The following is an 18,836-nucleotide window of genomic DNA, read 5'->3' as shown; positions in this document are numbered from 1 at the left end:
CTAAATTGCCATAAATGTTTAATGCTTTTCGACCTGTCCCCAAATTAATATAATTCGTTCGGCGTTTGGTATTTTATTACGATCCCCATTAGCTGTTGCAAAAGCAGCCTGTGTGTCCTGATCGTGTCTGGTGTGGGGGAACAAAATCAACATGCGCGCAGTGGCGCACGCAGGCGGTTTGGTCAGCATGTAAGTAAGTTAGGGTATTAACATGCTAAACAGGATGTGCTCTTAGGCCTACAGCTCGATGGGGGTTATACAAGGATACTATACAAAGCCTTCTAATGATAACAACATGACTTATTATTATAATGATGATCATAATTGTAATAACAATAAGGAGATCAAGAAGGAGGGTATAGGAGTAAGAGCTGCACGCATATTATATAAACAGGTACCTAGTGGTTAGAGCGTTGGACTAGTAACAGAAAGTTTGCAAGATTGAATCCCCGAGCTGACAAGGTAAAAATCTGTTGTTCTGCCCCTGAACAAGGCAGTAAGATTAAGAATTTGTTCTGAACTTCTTGAAGCACGGATTCCTTTAGCGGGATCATTTTCATCAACAACCGCTGAATTGCAGAGCGCCAAATTCCCAAAAATTGCTAAAAGTATTTCTATTCATGAAATCACAAGTGCAATATAGCAAAACACAGCTTAGCTTGTTGTTAATCCACCTGTCGTGTCAGATTTTGAAAATATTCCTTACAGCAAAAGCAATCCAAGTGTTTGTGTGAGTTTATCGATCACTAGACAAAACATTAAGAACACCTAGCAGCAATGTATATTGGTCACGAAAGCCAGAAAAGCAATAAAATTAATCGCTTACCTTTGATCTTTGGATGTTTGCACTCACGAGACTCCCAGTTACACAATAAATGTTCCTTTTGTTCGATAAAGATTATTTTTATATCAAAAAACCTCAATTTGTTTGCCGCGTTATGTTCAGTATTCCACAGCCTTAGGCAGGTCATCAAGGCTTGACAAAAATTCCAAAAACTATCTGTAAAGTTTGTAGAAACATGTCAAATGTATTTACTAATTCAATACTAAGGTTGTTTTTAACATCAATAATCGATATTTAAACCGGACGGTAAACTATTCAATACTGGAGAGAAAGAAAATGTCGAGCAACCAGTGTCGAGCGCATGAACTAATGTAAAGACCTCCGTCTATCCACTGACGCGTTTTGATAAATCCCGCTCATTTTTCAGAATAAAAGCTTGAAACTATGTCTAAAGACTGTTCACACCCTGAGGAAGCCATTGGAAAATGAATCTGGTTGATATCCCTTTTAAATGGATGAAAGGCAGGCAATGGAACAGTGATTTTTCAAAATAAGAGTCACTTCCTGGTTGGATTTCCTCAGGATTTAGCCTGCAAAAATCAGTTCTGTTATACTCACAGACAATATTTTGACAGTTTTGGAAACTTTAGAGTTTTCTATCCTACTCTGTCAATTATATGCATATTCTAGTATCTGGACCTGAGAAATAGGCAGCTTACATTGGGAACGTTATTTTTCCAAACATAAAAATTCTGCCCCCTAGCTTCAAGAGGTTAATGGATTTCGCCTTTGAGTTGTCTCGCTGAAATGTTCTTACTCTTTTTTTAAATGACTGATCGACTTGAACTTGTTTTTAATTGTTGGAAGTGTGCGATTAGTATTTTTCTTCTTTAGTTCTGTGTAGCGCTGTATTTTTTTGTGGCATCATTACATCATATACCTGTGTTATATAGGTATGCACGTCAAGTTTGACATCGGTTTTGCACATCGGCGTTAAACTAGACATCGTGCCGATTCCGATATGCTCACCGAAGTTTTTATATCGTGCATCCCTAATATTTACATTACCCGACCATCCCCAGTAAAACTAATCTAGTCCGAATAGGATTTAAGGCATTGTTCTCAATCCAAATATGCTGGATAATTTAGCTATTATACACATAGCAACAAAGGGAAAGATGCCAATTCTATGGCGCGCGGACATAACCAACAAGGTAGAAAGTGCATGTTAAAATACTATTAGATTTATTAGTGTTGCACCATTATTTTTACATACAGTGCATTCGGAAAGTATTCAGACCCCTTCCCTTTTTCCACATTTTGTTACGTTACAGCCTTGTACTAAAATTGTTTTTTTTTAAATTAAGACCCTATAATGAGTTTGCCAAAAGGCACCTAAAGGACTCTGACCATGAGAAACAAGATTCTCTGGTCTGATGAAACCAATATTGAACTCTTTTGCCTGAAGGCCAAGCACCACGTCTGGAGGAAACCTGGCACCATCCCTACGGTGAAGCATGGTGGCCCAGCCAGAGCTCGGAATTGAACCAGATCAAACCACTCCGAAAATACTGTGCAGCGATGCTCCCCATCCAACCTGATAGAGCTTGAGAAGATCTGCAGAAAAGAATGGAATGAACTCTCCAAATACAAATCAAGTGTAAAAAGAAAAGGGGGGGGGTCAATATAGATGATCCGGGTGGTCATTTGATTAGTTGTTCAGCAGTCTTATGCTTGGGGGTATAAGCTGTTAAAAGAGCCTTTTGGTCCTAGACTTGGCGCTCCAGTACTGCTTGCCGTGTGGTAGCAGAGAGAACAGTCTATGACTTGGGTGACTGGCATCTTTGATACTTTTTTGGGCCTTCCTCTGACACCGCCTAGTATATAGGTCCTGGATGTCAGGAAGCTTGGCCCCAGTGATGTACTGGGCTGTACGCACTACCCTTTGTAGCGCCTTATGGTCAGGTGCCGAGCAGCTGCCATACCAGGCAGTGATGCAACTGATCAGGATGCTCTCTGGTGCAGCTGTATAACTTTTTGAGGATCTGGGGACCCATGCCAAATCTTTGTCTTCTGAGGGGGAAAAGGTGTTGTCGTACCCTCTTCACAACTGTCTTGGTGTGTTTGGACCATGATAGTTTGTTGGTGATGTGGACATAGAGGAACTTGAAACTCTCGACCGGCTCCACTCCAGTCTCGTCGATGTTAAAGGGGGGCTGTTCGGCCCTCCTTTTCCCATAGTCCACAATTGGCTCCTTTTGTCTTGCTCACATTGAGAGAGAGGTGGTTGTCCTGGCACCACACTGCCAGGTCTCTGACCTCCCTATAGGCTGTCTCATTGTTGTCGGTGATCAGGCCGACCACTGTTGTCGTCTGCAAACTTAATGAGGGTGTTGGAGTTGTGCTTGGCCACGCAGGCCACTACTCCCTGTCATGGGTGGACAGGGAGTAGAGGACGGGACTAAGCACGCACCCCTGATGGGCCCCACTGTTGAGGATCAGCGTGGCAGATGTGTTGCCTACCCTTACCACCTGGGAAGTCCAGGATCCAGTTGCAGAGGGGTTTAGGCCCAGGGTCCTTAGCTTAGTGATGAGCTTTGTGGGCACTATGGTGTTGAGCACTGGGCTTTAGTCAAATAGGTGTTCATTTTGTCCAGGTAGGAAAGGGCAGTGTGGATTGCGATTGCATCATCTGCGGATATGTTGGGGTGGTATGCGAATTGGAGTGGGTCTAGGGTTTCTGGCATGATGGTGTTGATGTGAGCCATGACCAGCCTTTCAAAGCACTTCATGGCTGCCGACGTGAGCGCAGGTTACCTTCGATTTCTTGGGCACAGGGACTATGGTGGACTGTTTGAAACATGTAGTTATTACAGACACGGTCAGGGAGAGGTTGAAAATGTCAGTGAAGACACTTGCCAGTTGGTCCGCGCATGCTTTGAGTACACGTCCTAGTAATCCATCTGGCCCCACGGCTTTGGGAATGTTGACCTGTTTAAAGGTCTAGCTCATATCAGCTACGGAAAGCGTGATCACCCAGTCGTCTGGAACAGCTGGTGCTCTCATGCATGCTTCAGTGTTGCTTGCCTCGAAGCGAACACAAAAGGCATTTAGCTCATCTAGTAGGCTCGTGTCACTGGGCAGCTCGCGGCTGTGTTTCCCTTTGTAGTCCGTAGTAGTTTTTAAGCCCTGTCACATCCGAAGAGCGTTAGAGCCGGTGTAGCAGGATTCAGTCTTAGTCTTGTTTTGATGCTTTGCCTGTCTGATGGTTCTTCTGAGGGCATAGCGGCATTTCTTATAAGCGTCTGGATTAGTGTCCCGCTCCTTGAAAGCGGCAGCTCTAGCCTTTAGCTGGATGTTGCCTGTAATCCATGGCTTCTGGTTGGGGTATGTACGTACGATCCCTGTGGGGACGACGTCATCAATGCACTTATTGATGAAGCTGGTGACTGAGTTGGTAATACTCCTCAATGCCATTGGATGAATTCCGGAACATATTCCAGTCTGTGCTAGCAAAACTGTCCTGTAGCATGCGCGTCATCTGACCACTTCCATATTGAGCGAGTCACTGGTACTTCCTGCTTTAGGTTTTGCTTCTAAGCAGGAACCAGGAGAATAGAATTAGGGTCAGATTTGCCAAATAGAGGGCGAGGGGAAGCTTTGTATGCATCTCTGTGTGTGTGGAGTAAAGGTGGTCTAGAGTTGTATTTTGCTTTTTCCTCTGGTTGCACGTGACATGCTGGTAGAAATTAGGTAAAAAGGATTTACATTTCCCTGCATTAAAGTCCTCGGCCAATAGGAGCGCCGCCTCTGGATTAGCATTTTCTTGTTTGCTTATGGCCTTATACAGCTCATTGAGTGCGGTCTTAGTGCCAGCATCTTTTTGTGGTGGTAAATAGACGGCTACGAATAATATAGAGGAGAATTCTTGGTAGATAGTTGGGTCTACAGCTTATCATGAGGTATTCTACCTCTGTCGAGCAATACCTCAAGACTTCTTTAATATTAGAAAAAATACACACACACCCGCCCCTTGTCTTACCAGAGTAGCTGCTCTGTTCTGCTGAAACACGGAGAAGCCAGCCAGCTCTATATTATCCGTGTCGTCGTTCAGCCAAGTCTCGGTGAAACATAAGATAATACAGTTTTTAATGTCCCGTTGGTAGGATAGTCTTAATCGTTTATCATCCAGTTTGTTTTCCAAGGATTGCACGTTGACCAATAATGCGAAGGGAAGTGGTGGTTGACCTACTTGTGTGCCAAGCTTGTAGCATCATACCCAAGAACATTCTAGGCCAGGGTTGGGTAAACTTTTTGGCACTAGGGCCACATCGGCATTTTGAAATTCAACGGAGGGACACATTATTTAGGGGACCAATTGTTTAAAATCAATTTGAGGGGGCCTCCTGAGTGGCACAGCGGTTTAAGACTGCATCGCAGTGCTTGAGGCGTCACTACAGACCCGGGTCCGATCCCAGGCTGTGTCACAGCTGGCCGTGACCGGGAGACCCATGAGGCGTTGTCTGGGTTAGGAGAGGGTTTGGCAGGCCGAGATTTCCTTGTCCCATCTCGCTCTAGCGACTCCTGTGGCGGGTCGGACGCCAGATGTACAGCGTTTCCTCCGACACATTGGTGTGGCTGGCTTCCGGGTTAAGCGAGCTTTGTATCAAGAAGCAATGTGGCTTGGCTAGGTTGTGTTTCGGAGGACGCACGTCTCTCGACCTTTACCTCTCCTGAGTTGCAGCGATGGGACAAGACTGTAACTACCAATTGGATACCACGAAGTTGGAGATTTTTTTAAATAAAAAAAAACATTTGATTTATGTTTCGCGGGCCGGATTCAAGTGCCGGACTGGCTGTACTATGCCCCCTTTAACTTCTACTTGGTCACAATCCCGGATCCGGGAGCACCCTCATCAGTAAAAAAGCTGACTAGCATAGCCTAGCATAGCGCCACAAGTAAATACTAGCATCTAAATATCATGAAATCACAAGTCCAAGACACCAGATGAAAGATACACATCTTGTGAATCCAGCCATCATTTCTGATTTTTAAAATGTTTTACAGGAAGACACTATGTGTTTCTATTAGCTAACCACGATAGCAAAAGACACAGCTACCTATGCAGGGAAAAAAAGCTATCACAATTTCGACCAAATAAAGATATAAATAGTCACTAACCAAGAAACAACTTCATCAGATGACAGTCTGATAACATATTTATTGTATAGCATATGTTTTGTTAGAAAAATGTGCATATTTCAGGTATAAATCATAGTTTTACATTGCAGCCACCATCACAACTCTCACCAAAGCAACTAGAATAACTACAGAGAGCAACGTGAATTACCTGTCTAGGATCAGCGTGGCGCTAGCGGCCCCCCCCCCCCCCCCCCCACTGAAAAACCAGTGCCGCGAAATTAAAAAAAAATATTTTTTTAAATATTTAACTTTCACACATTAAAGTCCAATACAGCTAATGAAAGACACAGATCTTATGAATCCAGTCAACATTTCCGATTTTTAAAATGTTTTACAGGGAAGACACAATATGTAAAGATGTACATCTATTACCTAAAAACACATTAGCATAATCCACCATCTTTTATTTGTCCACCAACACCAGTAGCCATCACCAATTCGGCTAAACTAAGATATTTATAGCCCCTAACCAACAAAAAAACTCATTAGATGACAGTCTGATAACATATTTATGGTATGGGATATGCACTTTTTTCTAACAAAACCTATTTCAGGTATATGGCATAGTTTACAATTGCACCCACCATCACAAATGGACTAGAATAATTACAATGAGCAACGTGTTTACCTAACTACTAATCATCAAACATTTCGTAAAAATACACAGCATACACGAATCGAAAGACACAGATCCTGTGAATACAGACAATATTTCAGATTTTCTAAGTGTCTTACAGCGAAAACACAATAAATCGTTATATTAGCTTAGCACATAGCAATTAGCAGCCCAGCATTGATTCTAGCCAAAGTGAGCGATAAAAGTCAACATCGCCAAAAGATATTAATTTTTTCACTAACCTTCTCAGAATTCTTCCGATGACACTCCTGTAACATCACATTACAACATGCATATACAGTTTGATCGAAAATGTTTATATTTAGCCACCAAAATCATGGTTAGACAATGTGAAATGTAGACAAGCTGGTAAAGAAAACGTCCTTGCGCCACTTAGACAGTGATCTACTCTTATACATAAATACTCATAAACGTGACTAAAAAATATAGGGTGGACAGGGATTGATAGACAATTTAATTCTTAATACAATTGCGTTATTACATTTTTTAATTTATCCTTACTTTTCAATACAGTTTGCGCCAAGCGAAGCTACGTCAAAAAACATGGCGTCCTAAGCCACTAAAATGTTTCGACAGAAACACGATTTATCATAATAAAAATGTCCTACCTTGAGCTGTTCTTCCATCAGTATCTTGGGCAAAGGATCCTTTCTTGGGAGAAATCGTCTTTTGGTGGAAAGCTGTCCTCTTGCCATGTGGAAATGTCAACTGAGTTCGGGATGAACTGAAAAGCATGCCCAACTTTTCACATCGTTGCAAAAATAAATGTCCCAAAATCGCACTAAACGGATATAAATTGCTATAAAACGCTTTAAATTAACTACTTTATGATGTTTGTAACTCCTATAACGAGTGAAAAGATGACCGGAGAAATATAACAGGCTAAACTAACGCTTGGAACAGGAGAGGGTCGGTGTCTTCCACGCGCGTTACGCAGCTCCCAAAGAATGACTAGCTTCAGAGTTTTTTCATTTGTAGGGCCTGTGAACGCGCAATCGAGCCCGTTGGAATCGTCATCACGTAAAGGCATCCAGGGGAAGACGTAAGAAGTGTCCGTATAGTCATAGCAACGACAGTGCCCTTTTAACTGACTTCAGAAAAGTGGCCAACATTTCTCAAATCTGACTCCATGTCAGGGAAATTGCTGTAGAATGGGCTCTGTTCCACTTAGAGACAAAATTTCAACTCCTATAGAAACTATAGACTGTTTTCTATCCAATAATAATAATAATATGCATATTGTACGATCAAGGATTTTGTGGGAAGCCGTTTAAAAAATTAGCCACATTAGCATAAATAGTCTAAACAGCGCCCCCATCCCCAACAGGTTAAAATGTTTTACAGGAAGACACTATGTGTTTCTATTAGCTAACCACGATAGCAAAAGACACAGCTACCTATGCAGGGAAAAAAAGCTATCACAATTTCGACCAAATAAAGATATAAATAGTCACTAACCAAGAAACAACTTCATCAGATGACAGTCTGATAACATATTTATTGTATAGCATATGTTTTGTTAGAAAAATGTGCATATTTCAGGTATAAATCATAGTTTTACATTGCAGCCACCATCACAACTCTCACCAAAGCAACTAGAATAACTACAGAGAGCAACGTGAATTACCTAAATACTCATCATAAAACATTTATGAAAAATACACAGTGTACAGCAAATGAAAGACAAAGATCTTGTGAATCCAGCCAATATTTCAGATTTTTTAAGTGTTTTACAGTGAAAACACACTATAGCATTATATTAGCTTACTACAATAGCCAACCACACAACAGCATTGATTCAAGCCAACTATAGCGATAACGAATAAACCAGCAAAAGATATACATTTTTTCACTAACCTTCTCAAACTTCTTCAGATGACAGTCCTATAACATCATATTACACAATACATATAGAGTTTGTTTGAAAATGTGCATATTTAGCGGCACAAATCGTGGTTATACAATGAGAATAGTAGCCAAGCTGCAAAGAAAATGTCGAGAGAAATCTTGGGAGAGGCACCTAATCTAATCAATAACTAATCATAAACTTGACTAAAAAATACAGGTTGGACAGCAAATGAAAGATACATTAGTTCCTAATGCAACCGCTGTGTTAGATTTTTAAAATTAACGTTACTACGACATACAGCGTGCGTTAAAGCGAGACCGCACCGAAATTAATGGCGGAATAGTAGGTCAACATTTTTCAACAGAACAACGAATTAACTTCATAAATAGTTCTTACTTTTTGATGAGCTTCCATCAGAATCTTGGGCAAGTTGTCCTTTGCCCACAATCATCGTTGCTTGGTTGTAGATTGCCATCTTCAACTTAGCTAATGTTTGCTGCTAATTCCTATGTGGCCCAGACGTGCCCAACTCACTATAACGCAGCACAAAGAAATATCCGAAAATCGCAATATACTGATGTAAACTGATATAACTCGGTTTAAAATAACTACATTATGATGTCTTTAACACCTATATCGAATAAAATCAGAGCCGGATATATCTAAGGCCTATAACGAGAGCTTTTCAGAATGCCATCCTGAGGTCTCTCTTGCGCCATGACGAACATTGAAAAGAGTGCACCCCACGTTCCAAGACCATTTATATGGCCTCAGATCAGCTCCATTCCAATTCTCACTGCTTGCTGACATCTAGGGGAAGGCGTATGCAGTGCATGTCGACCAATAGAATACATGCAAATTAATAAACTGACCCTGGAACAGATTGCCTGATTTCAGATTTCTCACTTCCTGACAGGAAGTTTGCTCCAACTTGAGTTCTGTTTTACTCACAGATATAATTCAAACGGTTTTAGAAACTAGAGTGTTTTCTATCCAATAGTAATAATAATATGCATATTGTACGAGCAAGAATTGAGTACGAGGCAGTTTAATTTGTGAACGAATTTTTACAAAGTGAAAACAGCACCCCCTATTGAGAAGGTTAATCGCTGCCAAAAATGTTTCAACAAGTACAGAGTAAAGGGTCTGAATACTTATGTAAATGTGATATTTCAGTTTTTTATTTTTAATAAATTTACCAACATTTCTAAAAAATAAGATTTTGCTTTGTCAATATGGGGTATTGTGTGTGTGCGTAGGTGAGGATAACTAATACATTTTAGAATAAGGCAGTAATATAACATAATGTGGAAAAAGTCAAGGCGTCTGAATACTTTCCGTAAGCACAGTAATATAACCATATACAATTTCAGTATCACATGTCTTAGGGTGATGAACTGTGCCATCCCCATGGCTTCTACAATGGATTTGTGCACTGAGACACTGCAAATCAGACAAATCAGACAGAACCCCCCCCCCCAAAAATGGACTGCTCCACTAAAGAAATCTCGGTTGACCAACAGCCTATCGACCAAACAATCGACCTGTCGGCTAAATGGGGTCAGCCCTTATAAGGGCATACTGTCATAACGTGCTCAAATATGCAAATAGCAAGTATCAGAGGTTTATAGCCTTATCATATTTTATTACAGCCATCTATCCTGGACACATTTTATTACCTTATTTTATACTTCCTCAGACAGTCAGGCAGTGTCTTTGACGTCTAGACAAGAGGGAGATCTCTCTATTCCTTTTTCTCCACAGAGGGTCTTGGAGGCTGACGCAGCTGAAGATGCTTACCATGACGATGAGGACTATGACGTGGACACCCCCAAAAAAAGACACAGAGGAAAAAGCAGGGTAGGTGATCCACAGAGACATACTGTACTGTAGTGAACTACTCCTAATGCACATGACTACCCTAGTTAATAATTCATTAATGGATTCAGTCCCTCACTGGTACTATATTTGCATTCATTATCTGGGCATCTGTGCTGTGAGGACTTCCTGTTATCTGAATACCACTCAGTGCTAGAGAATGATCTGAATCAATTCATTATAATGCATGAAATCATCTTGGTACCATGGCTAAGTGCGATTGTATTTATACTGACAGAATTACGTTATAGATTAGTATTTTTTCCCCCATCACAATCCAGTCATAAGCTTTAAAAAATACCTGTCCTGAGAAACATTTCCTTTATACAGACTGTTACTATGACATTGATGACAATGGAAACAGACGACCTGTAGCTATGAACTACCATCTCACCTATTATCCTGCCAGTTGAATGCACCTGTAGAAATTTGCTTATCTGTTGGCTGCTTTCTTTGCAAGTGAAATTTCACTTACATTTATTTTATTTCCAAAATGTAAATTATTTTACAAATCACCTTCCCCCTTTCTATTCTCTGTCATGTGTATCTTTCCACCAAATTTTTTTTTTAACAAATCATAGTTTCAACTAATGGGGTAGAAATATATCCTACCATATACAGTTGTTGGCTGGCAGGAAAGATGTCAGTTTGATTTCACAGGTATTAGTGTTTGCCTGTTAATATTCTCTTGATTGGGCTGGGTCTGCCTTTATGAGGTGGTAACTTATCGGTTGGACATTTTAGTTTAGTATGATATGGGATTATACTGTGGGTTTCCTTTTCAATTGCATGACACTTTGTTGTCATGTACTTCTGCTTGCCACTTTCCTTGAATCACTGAGTCTCTATGGCTTCTGCTGGCTTAGCACTGTGGTCTCCTTGGTCACCATGGTGATGGTGGTTTTGTCCCCACAGGGTCGGATTTCAGGCCGCAGGAGGACAGACATGGATGACCAGGACAAGCCATATAGCTGTGACAGTAAGTAAATAAGTCAAGTAATGATTAATCTCCCTCGCATATCGTATCAAAAGGTGCATTATGATATCATCCAGTCATGAGACATTTGATCTCCATTTCAACTGGTTGGTTTTGTTAAAGACATTCTCCTGAAGAGAGCTGATGGTACTACCATGTCTCTGTAAGCTAGTTAAACAGTATATTTTAATCATAAAAATGGATATTGATTTCTCAGGTCTGGATGTCTTTCTACAAAGGGATTAGGTGCTGTGGTGCCCTCAGGACAGCATTTCAACCATCTAGCCATCAGGTCTTAACTCAAACTAAATGAAACCCTAACATTTCAACCATCTAGCCATCAGGTCTTAACTCAAACTAAATGAAACCCTAACATTTCAGTACTATGTAGATAAGTCATTCAAATCCCCCTTGGAGAACTCACACATTTATCAGAGCCATGTGTGTTTCCACTTGCTTCTTACCAGAGATGAGAAGCATAGAGGAGACAGCGTTGTCACTGTCTCAAGTAGTCCAATTAGGCATGGCATTTGCATGTGGAGAACCTAGGCAGGAGTTCTGGATGTTCTGTTGTGGTGACTTTCTGAGTGGGATATACTCATGCCATTTTTCTTTCCATTTTTTTTTTTTTTTTTTTGCTTTGTGTTTTCTTTATTTCAGACAGATACAAACAAAAGCAGAAGTCAAAAACAGCGACCTCTGGTATCTGAACTTGTTGACTTTTACTGGTATCTTAGTAAATGTGGATTTGTTTGTAGTTGATGAGTATTCTCAGTGATCTTAGCTGTGTACTCTATCCATTCTCTAAACAATGAGTCCATGTTGTGTGACTCTTGAAACACTTTTGTTCCCACATCAGGTTTATGTTTCTCCTGATTGTGTTCCGTATTACTGGGGTGGGAACCAGTTCCCTGTATTTTCATACCTTTCCCCAACAGATAAGCTAAGCTCCACCATTTGGATCCTATCAGTCTATTTACAGAACTCAACTTGTTGAAATTCTCGAGGCATGTTTTGTTAGGCTACAGGTATGACCTTACTGAGCATACTTGAAGATGCGATAAAGCCATTGTGCAACAAAGAGGACATGAATGCTCAAATTGGGAAAACATACTACCTGACACTACCAGTGTACCTAATGTTGAAATGGATCCTAATTTTTTCAGTGCAGTGATGGGAACATTGTGATGTAAAGGTCTTTTTGAATTTTTACCAAATCCCTGTGTGTCTAGCTCTGAGTGGCACATAAATGCAATTCGTAATTTCTCTGTGTTGTTAGACACGTTGTAAGAAGGGAAGAACTGAGTGTTTTTGTCTGTGTTTTGTGCTCTCTCAGTCTGCGGGAAGCGTTACATGCACCGTACAGGGCTGAGTTACCACTACACCCATTCCCACCTGGCAGAGGAGAGGGGGTCCGAGTCCTCCCGATCACCCTCCGCACAGCGCTCTGACCGACACAAACGTAAGGCATGCAAACTGATATTCATGGCCTCTAAAATGTGTCTCTTCTGGTTTCACCATCCACAGAAATAGAAATATACAGAGAGCCAATGTGTGTTTTTAAACATGGCTATTCCTAGTTTGCAGTTTGCATATTCATGTGAGCTTTGTTGCAGTCAATTAGCTAAAGTAGGGATAGCTGTGGTGTAACAGTGCATCAGGTTTACCTGCGCCTCATGGCTAACCACCTCCCCTGGGCTGTCAACATGTGATTTCTGTGTTCAGTGCAAGTTCACTAGCCCCATTTTTAAACAACAATGTACACAAATAATGTTTAGGTCAGCCCTGTCTGAAGACTTTGAAAACATATTTTTTCATTAATTTTGTTCATATCTAATTTACATTTACATTTAAGTCATTTAGCAGACGCTCTTATCCAGAGCGACTTACAAATTGGAAAGTTCATACATATTCATCCTGGTCCCCCCGTGAGGAATGAACCCACAACCCTGGCGTTGCAAGCGCCATGCTCTACCAACTGAGCCACACGGGACCACGTTGATCCAGCCTTCTGTTCATCCTCTGCAGGTCAGAAGGGTCCAGGTAGTACTGCCATTACCAATAACTACTGTGACTCATGCCGGTGCACCCCAGGCTCCAACAAGCAGAGGGGTAAATCTGGGGAGAGGGGTCCCTGCGCAGTCTGCCGGCGCTCCAGTGAGTACCCTGCTCTGCTACACAGCATCCAAAACCATGACTATGACTAAGCTGTACTGTAGCTGTTATGTGCTACCATCATCCTGTCATCTTGTTGTTGCCAGCTGGCCGCCCAGAGGAGAAGGAGGACAGCAGGCCGTTTGCTGGGGCAGAGGAACTGTTTGGCACCACCTCGGAGAGTGACACGTCCACGTTTCACGGCTTTGAGGACGATGAGCTTGAAGAGCCCTCGTCAAACGGCAAGGGGACGCCCAACCGATACAGATAGAGAAGAACTTTCTAGGTTTAAAGACTATTTTCAATATGGATAACCTCTGGCAAAAGTCTGCTGCTTCTTTTTAAATGTTTTTATTTAAAGTGATTATTTCAGGAGAGAAATGCAAGAAGTGTTATTTTGTTATCTACTGAACCTTGTTTAATAATTTATGAATGTGTTTTTTTACATTAACTTTGAAAGCAACTGAAGGTGTCTCTAGACAAATGACTTGCGCCCTATTTGAAATGGAAAGAAGAATTTCTTGGATTATTTTTCCACTGGAGCGGAAAAGGCATATATGTTATGAAAAAACACTGGAACATGTGGATATAATTATGCTCTTTTTGGGATGATTTGCCAGAGAAAATAAAATCCAATAATTTAGTTAAATGACAATGTCTGGATGAAGAATGAATGTCAACACAAACCCTTCCCTCGACTTGTTGATGTCACTAGAATCACCATGCAGTTTGGAAAGACTTCCACTGCTTCATCCTCTGGATTATAATAATGTGAAAATGCAGTGGTGTGAATTAGGGTTATACCAGAAGCAGGGCATGGCTAGCTGAAAGGTAAGCACCTAGGTCCTATTCAAACATAGTACAGTACTTTCTCATTTAAATACAAGGTATATTCTTATTCCATCAGTTCATGCCTTACATTTGCCATCAACAAAGATAAAAACAACTGTTGGTTTTATGCCAGCTATTTTGGAGAGTGTGTAACTCCACGATCTGACCCATTTGTCTCTGTTGTAGGAGTACCATGGCATGAGGACCCAGGGGGCTTTGCAGCCAGTGAAGGGAGAGGTTCAGGACCCTCACCTGGGCCTCCACACACCCCTTCACTGGATCCAAAGACTCTATGCTTCTGACAGTCAGCCACCAAACAGCCATCCGTCCGACAGCTATAATGCCAGCCTGCCAGCGACCACATAACCTAATCCTCCTTAACTCAGATATTTTCTCTTTTTGAAGAAATTTCCCCCCCTGAGAATATGTATTGTTTTCGTCCTCTACGGCTGTGGCCACCATGCCCAGCCGGCGGGATCCAATGTGACACTGAGACGTCATTAACTTCATCACTGTGCCAGCCTGCGACCCAGGCAAGAAACCAGCTCTGACAGCCATGATGACCCAGTGACCTCACTGGAACCACCCTGAACTTTAACCTCTGCCCCTGTCATAGCGGCGGTGCTGGACTTCCTCTGTCACTTATACAACAAAACCTCTGGTCTACTTAGACATTCTCTTACTCTTTTTAATGTCATTTGAGCGGGCCAAACAAATCAAGAGCTTGCTTGAATCCCTTTCATCCTGAAGTTAGATTCATGCTATGATCCTTTTGTTTTGAACACGATATTAACAGATTGGGTTGTTGGTGTCATTTTGGTGAGAGGTGGATATTTTATTATTCTGTTTGTTCTGGCTTTGTTTATACCTCTGTCTTTCTACAATACCTACTTCTACTCAGGCGTATGATTTGTACTGCTGTTGATTGTTCTTCTCTGCATCATGATGCATTCATTGTCAGCCACTGTCCCCTGCCTGCCTCATGTGATTGTATCCCTATGGTTTAGTTATCACAATAACACGTTTAGTGAAATCAGCTTTAACAAATCACAGTATTCTTAACTGTGCCCAACCAAGTTCATGGGCACATTACTCCATATTTTCTCCTTCCTCTGACTCGCTTGTCAAACGCTTTTGTCCAGAATCACTTACATGGCATGTGTGCATAATGCAAGGATAGTTGCTTACAATTGCAGAAGGAATCTTTAAGCTGTAAAACAATGTTATTTTTGACATTTGCTTTTAAGTGCTATATAGCTACGTTTACACAGGCAGCCCAATTCAGATCTTTTTTCTACTTATTGTCTTTTGACCAATCACATCAGATCATTTCCTATCAGATATTTTGTGTCTTAAATGTTGGCTAGACACTCACTCACATAAACATTCTTAACACTGAATGCCCTCAGGGACCCTTTCATCCACAGTTTCTAGGACTTCTATGGAGAATTATTTTGGTAATCAACAACAACCTCCCTGTCAATTACTGAGTTTCTATGGTAACCTCAAAGGTCTTAAGTTAGTCATATTAAATGACAACCTGGTTGCTATTATGGTCATTGTTTTCTCTCACTGGTGACGTCCTCGAACAAACAGCATGATACAGTATACTTCCAAACAACACTTCATGGAAGTCAGTGATGTCTGTCTGTATAGAAACAAGTGTCATCACCACCAATCATGTAATGGTGCATAGCTTGTATACCTCATCAAAGAGTCAAAGACACAGCAATAACCCCAGAGCTCTTAGCAAGCCTTCCTGAGTTAGGAAGCACATGGGTCGGAATGGAGCCAAGAGATGAAATGGACTTGACCAGTCATTTTATCTTCAACTGTAAATAACTCAAATCGAGAAAATTAAGTCTTTCTTAAACTATTTTTATTGTATTGAAAGAAAATAAAGAATGAGACTCTGCCCCCTCTGGATATTTGGGGATGTTTTTCTGCGGTCCTATGTAACACTATTGTAGTAATTACAATGTTACTACCTAGTTATCACATACTGTAAATAAGAGGTCACCATGTAGACAGAGGTCCAAAGGTTTTATTATTTGGTGCCCACAAGATATCAGGTGCATGGGTATTTTACATTGATAATAGTCATCTTGCTGTTTGAGAAACTAGAAGCACAAATTCCCTGGATATGTTACATGCATAGTAATGTGCCCATACCATAAAATGTGCTTTTAGATAATGGAAATCTATAGAGTCAATTTATATACAATGCACTCTGTACATACACTATTGTGTTTGTGCCGACAATATTCTTAAACACAGACTCAATAAATTAAGCATCTCTACCTTACAGTCGAGGTTATCAGTTTATGATAATCATAAATATTAACCAGTACAGTGCATTGCAGCAACTCTAATTGAAACAATTCTTGAAATAATTATCTCAGTATTTCAAGAACTTGGGACTATAACGTTCTATCTGAAAAAAAAGATGTTTCTGATATAATTGGCTTTAAAGTTCCGAACCCTTTGGTCTCAACAATTTTTTATTTTTTATTATTTTTAACTTCACATGAATTGGGGTATTTAGATCACTATATAGATAGAGAACGCTGGACAGAACTATGTCAATAACTGAATTTTGACAATGCAGATTGAACATTATAGTACCAAGCTCTCGATTTGTCTTTCATAATATTGTCTATGGCATAACTGTGTACGCAACCAATAAACTTTGATCTGAGTTGATCATGTGTTCCCCCCCCCCCCCCCTTCCCTCACCACACGAGGGAGTTGTTGTTGTGCTGTGAATGATACCCTCTTCTAGCTCAGGTCTTTGGGAGGGTAGAAGAGGTATCATGTACTGTATGATCCAGTTCCAGGGGATGATGTGGATGCAATATATCAGTCAGGTGTATCTCATGAGTTTGTCCTTTCAGCAGTGATACTCCTGTTCTGTTCAGTGGTGGGGATCAAGGGCACTTCCCTTTTGTTTGTGTTTGAAGATAGAAGAAGAAGAACCAAGTAGCCTGCTGGGTCTCTGTTCACGTGACTTTTACTCCCCAGCTCAGACTCCCTAAACTCCATTTCGCCAGAGCATTTTCCCTAACAAGCATGCACACTGTTTGGCAAATATAACAATGGCTTGCAAATATGATGAGCACATACACATCTCTCTGACCCAAAAACTGGACTATGGATAAATGACTGAGCATGTACGTAATGGTTTACATTGACACTCATGCAACAGAAAGGCTAGTACTGAATAAAACTGAATTTCTTGGGCTGTTAAACGTTATACTGTAGGACACCTATGATTGCGGGGTAAAATGAGGCCCTGGTCTCAATGGGTTCCCCTGGTAAATAAATTATTTTACATAAATAAATATTCCTGCCACACCTCCTGTTAGGGCAGGCCACCATGTTCCACAGAGGTTGTGCATGGTGTTTACTCTCCATTAGATGGTAGTGATGCAGGGCTATTTTCATTAGGGGCCTGTAAGGCATGTGAATGTCACTTAAGTATCTGACTGATCAGATGTGGCACTTATTTGGCATGAATAGGTCCAGAATCATATTTAAACCACACGATGCCGTGTAAAATACTAAATAAGGCTGAAATCACAAATGTATAAACTCATCGACATTATTGACATTTTCCATAAGGGATAGGGTTTTGTAACATTAAAGCAATCTATATTGATTGAATCAAATGGTAGGTGTTCTAGAGTGTATGATCGTCTATGTAAAATACTAGAGCTTTCTTGTCCAGGTCTCCTTTGAAAAATAAGCCATTGACCTCAATTGGACTTCATGATTTCAATCAGTAAAAATACAACCCCAGCATGAATTCTAAACAAACAAAATGTTTTGATGAAACATGCAATGATTCATTGTAGATTCTCTATCAAGGCCTTATACCTACTCTTGGAATGTAATGAAGCATGGAGAATTTCCCTCAAAGTTTCTTAACCGGTCTTCTATAATAACAATTATAATACCTTAGATTTATGGGCAAATAAAAAATATATTCCCAATCACTGCAAAAATAATAGGTTTTAAGTTTCCATCAGTAAACAGGAATATACGGTCTACTGTATAAGAAAAAATATGATATAGATTTAGATAGATTTTAAAAAGAGATTTGTTATCCTGCTGTCTTTATTGCTGACTGCCTAGTGAGGGCAGATGGAACTGTATATTTATATATGTGTATACCCCACTATGACTCTTTGAGCTTGTATGTAGCCCTACTGTAACCGTGTGTGCTTGTACTGTATGCATGCCATGTAGTGAGTGGGTCAAGGCCCGCCCTGGCTGGCATGATCCATTCCTCTGTGGTTCTGTGAGTATTCCTAACCCCAGTTCTGCATGGTACTGTCTGTAACCCTTCAGAACAGAGCCTCCTGCTCCAGCACGCCCCTCTCCCCACATGGTCATGACCCCTCCAGTGGTGTCTCTCTATGCCCCTCCTGTCCAGGCAGTGTCAGGATGACTGCATCAGCCCTGTCAGCCGCTTGCCCGTCAAAGACTTACCCTGGAAGATGGAAACAAACTTTACTGGCTGGG

General features: G+C 40.9%; 2 protein-coding genes across 7 annotated transcripts in view; one reads left to right on the top strand and one right to left on the bottom strand.

The window, feature by feature from the left end:
- The window catches only part of LOC129812865 (zinc finger protein DPF3-like), a 46,004-nt gene extending 28,989 nt beyond the window's left edge, over window positions 1-17,015 (top strand). For 3 of the 4 annotated variants that reach the window (XM_055864807.1, XM_055864805.1, XM_055864806.1), the window contains 5 exons: window positions 10,238-10,333; window positions 11,267-11,330; window positions 12,664-12,789; window positions 13,356-13,484; window positions 13,589-17,015. In XM_055864807.1, coding sequence (XP_055720782.1) covers window positions 10,238-10,333; window positions 11,267-11,330; window positions 12,664-12,789; window positions 13,356-13,484; window positions 13,589-13,752 — 579 coding nt within the window. In that variant the 3' untranslated portion in view covers window positions 13,753-17,015. The remainder of the gene's footprint in view (window positions 1-10,237; window positions 10,334-11,266; window positions 11,331-12,663; window positions 12,790-13,355; window positions 13,485-13,588) is intronic. The other variant, XR_008753084.1, reaches the window with a different exon arrangement.
- Window positions 16,337-18,836, bottom strand: part of LOC129812864 (regulator of G-protein signaling 6-like) — a 54,186-nt gene continuing 51,686 nt past the window's right edge. For 2 of the 3 annotated variants that reach the window (XM_055864803.1, XM_055864804.1), the window contains one exon: window positions 16,337-18,804. In XM_055864803.1, coding sequence (XP_055720778.1) covers window positions 18,754-18,804 — 51 coding nt within the window. In that variant the 3' untranslated portion in view covers window positions 16,337-18,753. The remainder of the gene's footprint in view (window positions 18,805-18,836) is intronic. The other variant, XR_008753083.1, reaches the window with a different exon arrangement.

This window comes from Salvelinus fontinalis, chromosome 16 (genome assembly GCF_029448725.1).
Source record: "Salvelinus fontinalis isolate EN_2023a chromosome 16, ASM2944872v1, whole genome shotgun sequence".
NCBI classification, from domain to species: Eukaryota; Metazoa; Chordata; class Actinopteri; order Salmoniformes; family Salmonidae; genus Salvelinus; species Salvelinus fontinalis.
The sequence above is the reverse complement of the archived record's forward strand: the minus strand, read 5'-3'. Positions and strand labels throughout refer to the sequence as shown.